This window comes from Bidens hawaiensis, unplaced genomic scaffold (genome assembly GCF_021521415.1).
Source record: "Bidens hawaiensis isolate Kalapana, Puna unplaced genomic scaffold, B.hawaiensis_p1.1 tig00050591_1, whole genome shotgun sequence".
In the NCBI taxonomy this organism is placed as follows: Eukaryota; Viridiplantae; Streptophyta; class Magnoliopsida; order Asterales; family Asteraceae; genus Bidens; species Bidens hawaiensis.
Window position 1 is genome coordinate 29802 of NW_027499062.1, and position 11000 is coordinate 40801.

Consider the following 11000-nt stretch of genomic DNA (forward strand, 5'->3'; position numbering starts at 1 on the left):
GTTGACAACTTCGGCTCGCTTGTGCTCATCATCCCCCATAGTTAGTTCAAACTGAATTTGACCTAGGGGATGGATGATTTCATTCGAAACACCACAGATTGGTGCGTTCACCATCTCGAGCCGCGCTTGGTCTGCCAGGTCTAACTTTCTGAAACATTGCTCATACATAATGTCAGATTCGCTTCCAGTGTCCACCAGGACCTTTGACACTTCGTAATGAGCAATGTGTGTGGTGATGACGAGAGGGCTGCTGATTGAAGGGCCTCCCCTGATTCTTGGGAAAATAACTTGCTGCTCGCGCCAATCTCCGCTGATTTGCGCGCTTCTCTTTTTTGACGTCTGCCCTTGTCGTCCCCCCTCAGCCACACAGATTCTTTTGTATTTCTTGCTGGCAGAGGCTCCTTCCGGTTGCTCATCTTCTACTCTTGGGTTTTTCACCAAGTGAGCCAGCCAGCCTGCCTGCTTTTACATCCTTCTCGATCGCATCCTTTAAATGATGGCATGCGTCGGTGTTGTGGCCCGGGGACCTGTGAAATTCACAATATTTGCCACTGTTTTGCGGTCCCTTGTAGTGTAGTTGCTTGGGGGGCTTGAATTGGACATTCTCAGTACTTAACACCTGTGAAGGTGTTTTAGTGAGGGGAGTCCATATTCTTGGTAGAGGTCTGCTAGGATCTCTGCCGCCCTCCCTCTTGTCACCCTCCCCGCGATTACGAACATCTTTTTGGGGCTGGGGTGAGCTTGGTTGCGTTTGCTTTTCTGCGGAAGAAAAACTTGTTGGTTGCAACCTGGACCATACAGAGTTCTGTTTGGCCCTCTTCTCTTTGCTGCGCGGTGATTCAGCCTGATGCGCTCTTTCTCTTGCCCTATCTTGGGCAATCTGTTTTTCATTTCTCGCGAAGACTCGCGATGCTTCCATTAGTTTTGCCCAAGTGGTGGGCATACCATCTCTGCTTACGAGAGCTCGGCGGAGTTGATCACTGCGCGCGCCTTGTATAAAAGCCACGCGCAGGAGTTGCTCAGTTATACCCCCGATTGCCAGAGACTCCTGATTGAAACGAGTGATGTAGTCCTCAATCGTTTCATCATTCCTGCGCACGCAGTGCATGATGTCATCAGGATCGCGCGTGTGTCTGCGCTGCTGTACGAAGTGGGCTTGGAACTTTTCCAATAGTTCCTCGAACCCATCAATTTGCCCAGTCGGCAAGCTCTCGAACCAAACACGCGCCGCGCCCGTAAGGCAGCGGGCAAACATGTGACACCATGTTGGCATCGTCCGGCTCTCTAGGTTTCCCGTGTTATAGAAACCTTGCAAAAAGTCATCTGGATCTGTTGTGCCATCATATTTGCCCAGACCACTTGGCATCTTGGTCTTGTGCTGGATGGGGGCCTTAGCGATGCGCTCAGTAAATTTTGAGTGCTTCACTAAGATGGTCGGCCTGTACGGCGTGGTTACGTCCACTTGCCCCCTCACTGGCGGGCTGTACGGCATGTGCAGATCCAGATCTGCTCTGGCTCCAGGCGCCATGTTCACAGGCGCGCGGAGTTGTGAGCCTCCTGCATGAGTATCTCGCGTCTTCCTCATGCTATGCACTTCTTCATCACTGAACTCAGTGTGTGCAGTGTGAACAGAATGTCCGTCTTCCGGCGCGCGCGGCCTTTTTGTAGTCTGCTTATCAAACGCTTGCCTTTGTGTTTGGTCGGCTAGCTTTTTCTGTTTGACCATTTCATTGTACTTTTCCAGTAGACGCCGCTGCTCGTTTATGAGCCATTCATTCGGATCATTTGCTTCTTCTTCTGGACCCATTGGTCCTTTCAGTTTCGCGCCGGCAAGGTTTTGTAACGTGAGATCGTCTGGAGGAGTTTCAGTCTGGCCGTGAGGGGTTGTGATGAAGGGACGGTTACTGGTGGCGCGCGTAGAATCACGCGGCACCCTCAGAAACTGCTGTCCCTCATTGACACCCTCACGTTCAATATCCTCCAGAGCTTGATCAGCGTTACGAACGCCAGAAACCATGGTGATTGATTTTTTTTATGTAGATCTGATGAGATCTGATTGCCGTTTGTAACAGTGGATGGCGCCAATGAAGAAACGTGGATCTACTCACTGGTAGCAGACCTACTTTCCTCGGGTTTTGATTGTACTATTTCACCGATGGTTCTTCTGGATCTGTGTTCTTCCACCTACAAAATGAACAACGCCGTTAACTTACCCCTCAGAAAGGGACAGAGGGGTCCTCTTTGGGGTAACCCTCTGGCGTGAGAATAAGTATAGGTAGGAGAAGATAATAATGTGAGAGTAAGGGAATCTGGAGAGTATTGCTTAATAGCTGAATACTGTATGATTGTGTGACTGTGTGTTTGTATGTAACTGACTGTGAGTGAATGTAATTCAATATGATTGAATGTGATATCACTGCCTGTAACTGTCAATGATTGAGTATGAATGTCCCCATCAAAGTGGAGTTGATGCTGTATTTATAGTGCTAGGGTTTCCACTGATTGGGCTCAACCTCGTTGGCCTCCTCCAATCGCACTGCGCCACGTGTCCTCTGGGACACCTGGCGCTTTCTCGTTGGTTGTAATCGCGTGGTAGCACATGTGTCATGCTGAGTTGTCGACCTTTCATTTGGCAGCTGTCAACATCAGCATATTCTTACTCCTTAAAAAGATGCCTTCTGGAAGGTTGTCTGACGTGCACAATCAAGGTTGCCCTAATCCTGATTTGGATAAGGACGAGGTCGATTATGTGCATGTGTGATATGCGCCAATCCTGAGGATGCGCGAGGTCTTCTCTTTATTCTCACGCGCAGATATTTCATGCGCAGATGTGATATGCACGAGCATGTGATATGCGCCGCGCGCTGATGCGCCGCGCGCATATGTGATGCGCGAGCATATGTGTGCCTGGGCATATGATGCCTGAGCATGTTTTGTATGCGCCATGCGCATAGGTTTTGGCTTTGTGCCTTCATAATGTCTTTATCTTGTGGGTTGACCCGCCTTGCTCGGTGTTGAGGCGGGTACATACCTCTTCATCGCTCAAATCTCATCCCCTTAACCACCTTCGCCGTCATCATCCTTAGATCCACCTCTGTTACCCGCTACCATCTCCATTGCCATCTATGTTAACCACACCATCGCCACCGTCATCTTCGTTAACCACCACTATCGCCACCACCATATCCGTTAACTACAACCAACCCTTAGATCTTACCAAAGTTTAACTAATCTGAACGAAAATGGCTCAAGAATTACCGCCTCTGTTCATTCTTCGTCTCCACCATTATTGTCTCTTTAACGACATGTTTATTTGAATATGAATCTAGCATATAAATCGAATATGTTGACATGTACTTCGTGTATGAAGTAGTTCAATGGTGGATCTTTTCACAACATGAAGAAGCTACATCGTCTACATCTCAGGTTAAATGATAAGTTGGGTGGTGATGGGAAATTTGGGTTTGCAGAATTGTAGGGTTAGGGGAAGAAGATGAAGGTGGCGTGGTGAACCCATCAGCTTTATAAATTATAATATAATGCCAGCTCAGTTAAAAAAGAACCACGTCAGCATCACCCCTAACGGCGTTAGTGGTTTGTTAGTGGGGGAGTGAGAAAATCAAATATGATGAAAGTTGAGAATGGTGTGTAATAAATCGAAAGTTGGGAGATGTATCGACCAACGGGTGAAAGTTAAGAGTATTAAAAACCAATATCCCTTTAAACTTTGAAGTTTTGAAATTACTTATGAAATTTAATGTAGAAAAATAGCACCAAGTTTAAGTGGTACATCGTACCACATTATATGATGCACCGTACTGAATTTTAGGGACTTTCTGAATTGCGATCCCGTTTCACGTTTTGTACCGAAGCGTACTGCGAACCAAGTGACTATCTGAGCACGCATAAAAGTTTTTTTAAAGTTATCTAGGAATTTTGAAAAATGCTACCTTGTAGGCGCTAAAAAATAAGATAGTCATGTTTAATTTGGTAATAAAAATGTTCATCAACCACTTTCTATTCTTATAACTGAAAAGAAAAGAATTATAAGGGTAACAATAATTTTAATTAGTTAAAATTATCTTAGCGCTAGGAATATACCATGGAACCTTGTAATGAAGCAATGGACATGAACAGAGCTATATGGTTTTACTGATAATGAAATAAATAATGAATGCTCCTTTAGTTTTCTTCTTTTATCTAGTTATTATATGGTTTGTGAATAAGGATAGTTTAGGCGGAAGATGCGATGAAAATCAATCAAACTTAATAGCATACGCGGAAGATGCGGAAAAAGAATATTGAGGCGATGAAAAACAAGCCAGAGACGTCCTTTTTTGTCTCCAATCTTCCGGAAGGGACTTCAAGGGATGATTTGTGGAAGGAGTTTAAAGATTTTGGACTGATGTCAGATGCCTACGTTGCTAGGAAAAGGGACTTCTTTGGCAACACTTTCGGATTCATTCGGTATAGAGGAGTTGCAGACATGCAAAGCTTGTTAAAAGAGCTTAACCTAGTGAAGATTGGGAACGCTAAGGTCGGGGTGTCGGTGGCGAAGTACGACAAGAGCAATAGAAAGGGGTTGGAAGAGGGTGGAATGAAGAGGGCAGATGTGAGTAACATTGAAAGAGCCGATTGTAGGCCGGAGGAGATCATGCGCAACCAAGTTCAAACAGGTTTATCTTACAAGGATGTTGCGCTAGGTAAAGCTCGTTGGGTTGAGAAGTGCAAGAAAAGGTTTGTTGTTAACCCTGAACCTGAGCATTCTCCGCTCGAGTGGGTTGGGAAAGCGGTGGTGGGGGAGGTAAAATCTCTTCAGTTGTTCAAGAAATTGAGGATAATGTTGGAGGAGGTAGGGTTCCCAGAGGCGCCGATTAACTATGTAGGGGGGTTAACGATCTTTCTGTTGTTCAATGAGAAGTCCCATGTTGGTGAATTAGTTTCGAAAAAATCGGTATGGGAAAATTACCTTTCAAATGCTACGATGTGGGAAGGTCAAGAGATTCCATTTGAAAGGCTAGCATGTTTGAGAATTAATGGTATTCCAGTCCACCTTAGGAATTGGATATGGCAGGTTAGCGTGGCCATCAGAATTCTCATGGGAAGTGGTGGATAAATCGGTAGATGTAGTTTACGTGGTTACTAAGATTGGGCCTCGCATTGAGGAACAAGTACAAATAGTTTGGAAAGACAAGGCATATCCGGCTTGGGTTTCAGAAGATGTTAATCCGTGAGGAAACAACATCCGATTAATTTGGGGGAGGGGGAGATTGACACGACGAACCACGTCATACAACGGGTAAGTCGGAACCGGGAAGAAGTTGGTTCGTACACGGATGTTGATAACCCAGTAAATGAACCAGATACGGTGAATGCGGGTGATGAAATGGATATGGCGGGTCGGGTTGCTGGAGTTGTTCCAACGGTCATGGTGTTTGAAAAGTTTCCTCAGGAGCAGGTGTTGCATGAAAGTGGGTGTATGGCGGCTCAAGGTAATGATAGATGGTTGTTTTTTTACTCCCTCCAAGTCAAAGTCAAATGTGGCAGAAAGTGAGCAGAACTTTAATGAGGAGTGTGGGCTTGATCATTATGTGGGCCAAATAAGTGTTTTGTTATCAAGAAAACGGCCCAGGAGAGTTAGAACACCAGGCTCTACCAGCCCAATGTTGGACCTGGATCAAGTGGAGGACTAAACGGACCTTGTTCTAATTTTGGTCCTAAATCTGTTGGTGTAGAAGACCCAGTTGGGTCATCTTGCTCTAATCTGGAAGACCATCTCTCAAAACAAGGGGAATTTTTGGTGCAATCAATGGAGGATGGGGGGTCTCTCTTACCGGCGAATAGCAATGGACTTCGTTGGATGGGGCTACGTCTGCCAGTAGGGACATCGAGACAGAAGCATTCAGAACAGGTCAAGTGGGTAAGTTAATTGGTGTAAATTTAGATTCTCATATGGAACTAGTTCGAGATACAGTTAAGGTGGATGGGGGTTATATAGGTTGCCAATGAATATTTTATCCATTAATATAAGGGGGCTTAACGAATCCAGAAAATCAAACTGGATCCGTGGTTTAAAGACTTGTCATGGAGTCCATTTTGTTGCTGTGCAAGAAACCAAATTAGGAGAAGGCTCGTTTTTTCCGCCTAATCACGTTTGGGGTAGAACAGTTTTCGATTTCGATATGGTTGAAGCTACTGGGAGGTCGGGGGGTTTGTTATGTATTTGGGATCCCACCTTTTTTGCTAGAAGTGGGGTGACTAAACAAAAGAGGTTCCTGGTTATTTCGGGTTTGATTATTGCCACGAGGGTCGTTGTCACACCCCCATCTAGGGCCTAGGAGTGCGACCCACAAGTTGGTATCGTGTTTGTAAATAATTCAGAGTTGCGTTATATTGCGGAAGACTTATAAAACTTTAAGGATCGAAAATATAATTTATATAAACATTCAAAAGACGGGAATTATAAAATACCCGTTTAAAGTTGTTAACAAAAGATTACTTGTTTTGTGTTTACAAACCACCATGTTACACTTATACAAAAATAATCCGAGCCATCGGATATTAGTACTTCGTCATTTCCAAGCTCTAGTTTTGTTCACCTGCAAAATGTAATAAAATACGTCAGCAACGAATGCTGGTAAACACGCTGACGCAAAAATATTTATTTTACTTTATTACCCCTCGAGACTACGCCTGCCTCGGCCCAACGTGGCTTAGGAATAACAAAGTCAAATAACACATTATAAATATGAGCCTCTACGCTAGGTCACCTCATCAAACACCGCAGCGTTCGACTTAGTTAAGTACCCGTAAATATACACAACGGTCGTACTCCCTGCAGGAGAGCATCCTACGACCAAGGGTGGTGCGATCATGCCCATACATCGCATAGTACCACCTATGTAAGGATCCAGACATACGTATAACACAACCTGAGGGCTAGGTTTATACCCTTTATTTATAACGGTTTTAGGAACACATAGTTCCTTGTAAACAATTTCAAATAACATGTTTGACTCGTTTTTAAATAAGTAAAAGTTTGGGGGCGTATTCACCTTGTCTCTTTAGGATCGGCTTCACTCACCGTCCAAGGGTCTTTCCCTTTCTTTATCTCGCACCTATAGTACGTGTATAAATATTTATTAGTCGGATACACGATCCGGCTTAAGACCTTTAGTCTTATATCTCAATCCTCGATTGAACCTTTAGTTCAATTCTTATTTACTTGAAAACCTTTAGTTTAAAAGTAAATTATAAACCTTTAGTTTATATTAAAAACCCGACGTTTCTTCTTCTCCAAGAAACGTATTCTTTTTCTTTTATTATTTAAGAATACTCTTATTCATTAAATAATAATTTCATAAAAAATAATATATACATATATACTTACACACATATATATGTTATCTCAATATTCAATAATCTTTTATTCATTTCTTTGTTATGTTTTCTTTTCTTTTCTTTTATCGAGGTATCAAGTATATCCTCGACTTAAGGCTTAAGCATAACCTTAGTGGCGTATAGAAACTCTATAGAATTGAGCAGCACTCCGACGCTGCTTTTACCTTTCTCGATCAACTTTGATATGCCAACTTCAACACTCGTCGGCACGTCTTTCGGGACTCTTTGCCATAATAACGCCTTTTTGATGAATGAGGGTGGAGGGTGGCACAAACTTCGAGGAAACGATTATACACAAACAAAAGATCGTGGCACGCTTATTGTGGAAAATCGTTTATATGATTGTCGGGTTGTAGAGAGAGGCTAGTGAGAGAGTAAACAACTGATTTGGGATGTGGAAATGAGCAGCCCATGGCTGCTATTTATAGGCGAAATTTTGGTCCCTATCGCGATACGCGATAGATTCCTTAGCAGACCTATCGCGTATCGCGATATAGGTCTGCTGACTCACAGCTTAGACCTGCCACGTGTCGACACGTGGCAGGCACCGCTCCACGTGGCAGCAGTGTTGCCACGTGGTGACACGTGGCGATAACCAGTGCCACGTGTCAACATGTGTCAGGTACCCCATCGCGATACACGATGGGGCTCTCCTCTGACTTATCGCGTAGCGCGATGAGTCAGGAAATCAGAATTTTCAATTTAAACCCTCAACTTTGGAATTTGGCAATTTTAGTCCCTAGACTTTGGAAAGTTGATACTTTGAACTCGAAATTTTCACGTTGTTACAGTCGTTCTTAATGTTGTGAATGTGTATGCTCCTAATGACCCGGTTGATAGAAGAGCTCTATGGGTGGAGTTATTAACTGTTAGGAGATCTCTAGCTGGGTTGTGTGTCTTTGTTGGGGACTTTAACGAGGTGCGAGACATGTCGGAAAGGCTAAACTCGGATTTTGTTGCTTCTAGTGCAGAGGTTTTTAATCGTTTTATCGATAATGTGGAGTTGTGCGTATATCAAATGGGCGGGGGCTCCTTTACGTATGTGTCGGATAAAGGTGATAAATTTAGTAAAATTGACAGTGTTTTAGTTTGTAAAGGTTTTATGGATTCCTGGCCAGGGGCTTCTCTAAATGTGCTTCCCAAAGGGTGCTCAGATCATCGTCCATTGTTACTCGGTATGATACCGGTGGACTATGGTCACATTCCTTTTCGTTTTTTCAACAGCTGGTGGGAGATCCCCGGCTTTGTTGATTTTGTGGAAACATGTTGTGCGCGATTCAGGTTTCGTGGTCCGCCTGATTTAGCTTTGGTGACTAAGTTTAGATGGTTGAAAAATCGTATTAAGGATTGGTTGGAGGTTAAAAAGAAGGAGACTACTGGCTTATATGAGGTAAACAAGCGAAAAATTCAGTTGCCGGAAGCTGTGGCAGTTCTAAGACCGCTATCTCAACGTGAGTTAGAGGAAAGGGCAGAGTGTATGGTGATGGTGGAGGCGTTTGAAATTGTGAAACAAAAAGATGCTCGACAAAAGGCGAGAGTGAAGTGGGCGGTTGACTGTGACGACAACAAGGCGTATTTTCACGGTATCTTTAATGCAAACTTATCCTCAAATAGGCTACATGGCTTGATGTTTCAAGGTTCTTGGGTTTGTAATCCGACTGTGGTAAAAGGAGAAGTCTTTGATTTCTTTGTTACTCGGTTCTTGGAACCCGTCATCAATCGCCCGGTTATTGTATGCCCATGTATTAGCTACCTAACGAATTAGGAGGCAGATCGGATGAGATTTGTGGAACTTGGGGTTGGATTAGAGAACCATTGGGCCTGCAAGAAATAGAGGAGCTTAGGGGGATTCTAACTGTGGTACAACATGTTCGGTTACAGGTGGGGGCAGATCGGTTAACTTGGGGTTTGGATCAAGGTAATAATTTTTCGGTGAGAAGTTTTAAACAAAGATAGATTCAGTGCAAGGAGGAGACGTGGGTTACACAATAGAATGGAATAATTATGTTCCTAAGAAAGTCGGGGTGCTAGCGTGGAGGGCAGTAATGGATCGTATACCGGTTTTAGTTGAGTTAGATCGTAGAGATGTAGTGGTTGCATCGACATGGTGCCCGGTATGTGGCGAGGCGGAGGAGACAGTAGAACACATTTTGATATCATGCAGATTTGCCCAAACGGTTTGGCATTGTACCGCTAATTGGTGTAAGGTCCCAACCTTCTTTTCTTTCTCAATTCGTGACATTTTGGAGCTTCACAAACATTACCGATTGCCCAAACGGAAAGCTAACATGTTCCATGTGGTTTGTCTGACTTTGGTATGGTGCCTTTGGAAAACGAGAAATATGGTGGTCTTCGAAACAAAGGAGGCGAACGTCAATAACATACTGGGGGAAATTAAAGCGTTAAGTTTCTTGTGGGTTTCTAATAGGTCTTAGAATTTAGACATTACGTGGGAGATGTGGAGAGCTTTTAATGTTTAATGTTTGATGCTTGTGACTGTTGTCGTTGTAGGTGTTTTGGTGTTGTTCTCGGCCTAGCTTCTTGCTAGGTCGTTATTTTTCATTTATATAACTACTTGATTGGTCGTTAAAAAAAATTATATGCCTATGCCGTGATTAATATAAAGGGATGTAATCAAAGAAAACCAAATGCCCTTTATTTTCTTGTTTTACATGGTTAGGACTTAGGGCGGAGGCAGTGCATAATTCCATCCCTGAACTTCCTTTTTTTCACCTAAGGTCAATACAAATTGTTTTTTTAAATAAAAATAAAATGGCCAATAATGGTTAAAAATTAAAAATGGCCAACTATTGCTCAAAGTTAAACTAATTTTCGGTATGCATGGGTTGATTTGGGTTCTTGTGGCCTAAAACCATAACCATAATTGAGATGTCGATTAACGGATAACCATAACCAATCGGTTATGACAATTTTGGTTAATCAGTTTCAAAGGTTAAAACATGTCGATCATGGGTTATTCAATAGTAGATTTGGGTCTATCTTAAAATATATCAAAAGTCAAAACTATACATTTGAGCGTTATTTGGGGCTAAAAGTTTGAGCTAGAAGCTTTTTGACCATCGAATAAATTGTTATTAAACATTTGTATATATATATAAGTATACTAGCTTTTGAACCCATGTATTACACGCGATTTGTCAAAAAATAAAAATAAAATGATCTATTATCTAAAAGAAATGAACAGAATTATAGGTAAAAAGAAGATAAAATATATAGTATAAACAATAAGAAGTCTAAAATCTCAAATTTACAGATTTGATTTTTTAATGTACAACATTTGCAAAAATTGTTTTGAACAATTACCCGTGGATAACTATGATAAATGAGATGAGAAATTAGAGAATTAAAGAGAAATTATAACTCATTTCTCAAAAATGTTTTGTCTCATAACCCATGGATATGTAAGATAAATAAGATGAGAAATTAGAGATCTGGAAATTAAATTATAACCCATTTGCCAAAATTGTTTTGGCTCATGACCAATGGATAGTTAAAATGAATGAGATGATAAATTAGAGAATTAGAAAGGAAATTATAACCCATTTGTCAATATGGTTTTGCTCCATAATCCATGGATA

General features: G+C 42.5%; 1 protein-coding gene across 1 annotated transcript; it reads left to right on the top strand.

The window, feature by feature from the left end:
• Window positions 1-5386: 5386 nt before the first annotated feature.
• LOC143598623 (uncharacterized) lies at window positions 5387-9166 on the top strand. The gene is made up of 2 exons (XM_077076789.1): window positions 5387-5492; window positions 8193-9166. Exons 1-2 carry the CDS (start codon window positions 5387-5389, stop codon window positions 9164-9166), a joined length of 1080 nt encoding a protein of 359 aa, XP_076932904.1.
• The last annotated feature ends 1834 nt before the right edge of the window (window positions 9167-11000 follow it).

Bases quoted from the DNA above. Each gene is read 5' to 3' on its own strand.
- LOC143598623 (XM_077076789.1), top strand. From the start codon at position 5,387: ATGGATATGGCGGGTCGGGTTGCTGGAGTTGTTCCAACGGTCATGGTG. The intron at 5,493-8,192 runs GTAATGATAGAT...ACGTTGTTACAG, and splicing joins TGGGTGTATGGCGGCTCAAG to TCGTTCTTAATGTTGTGAAT.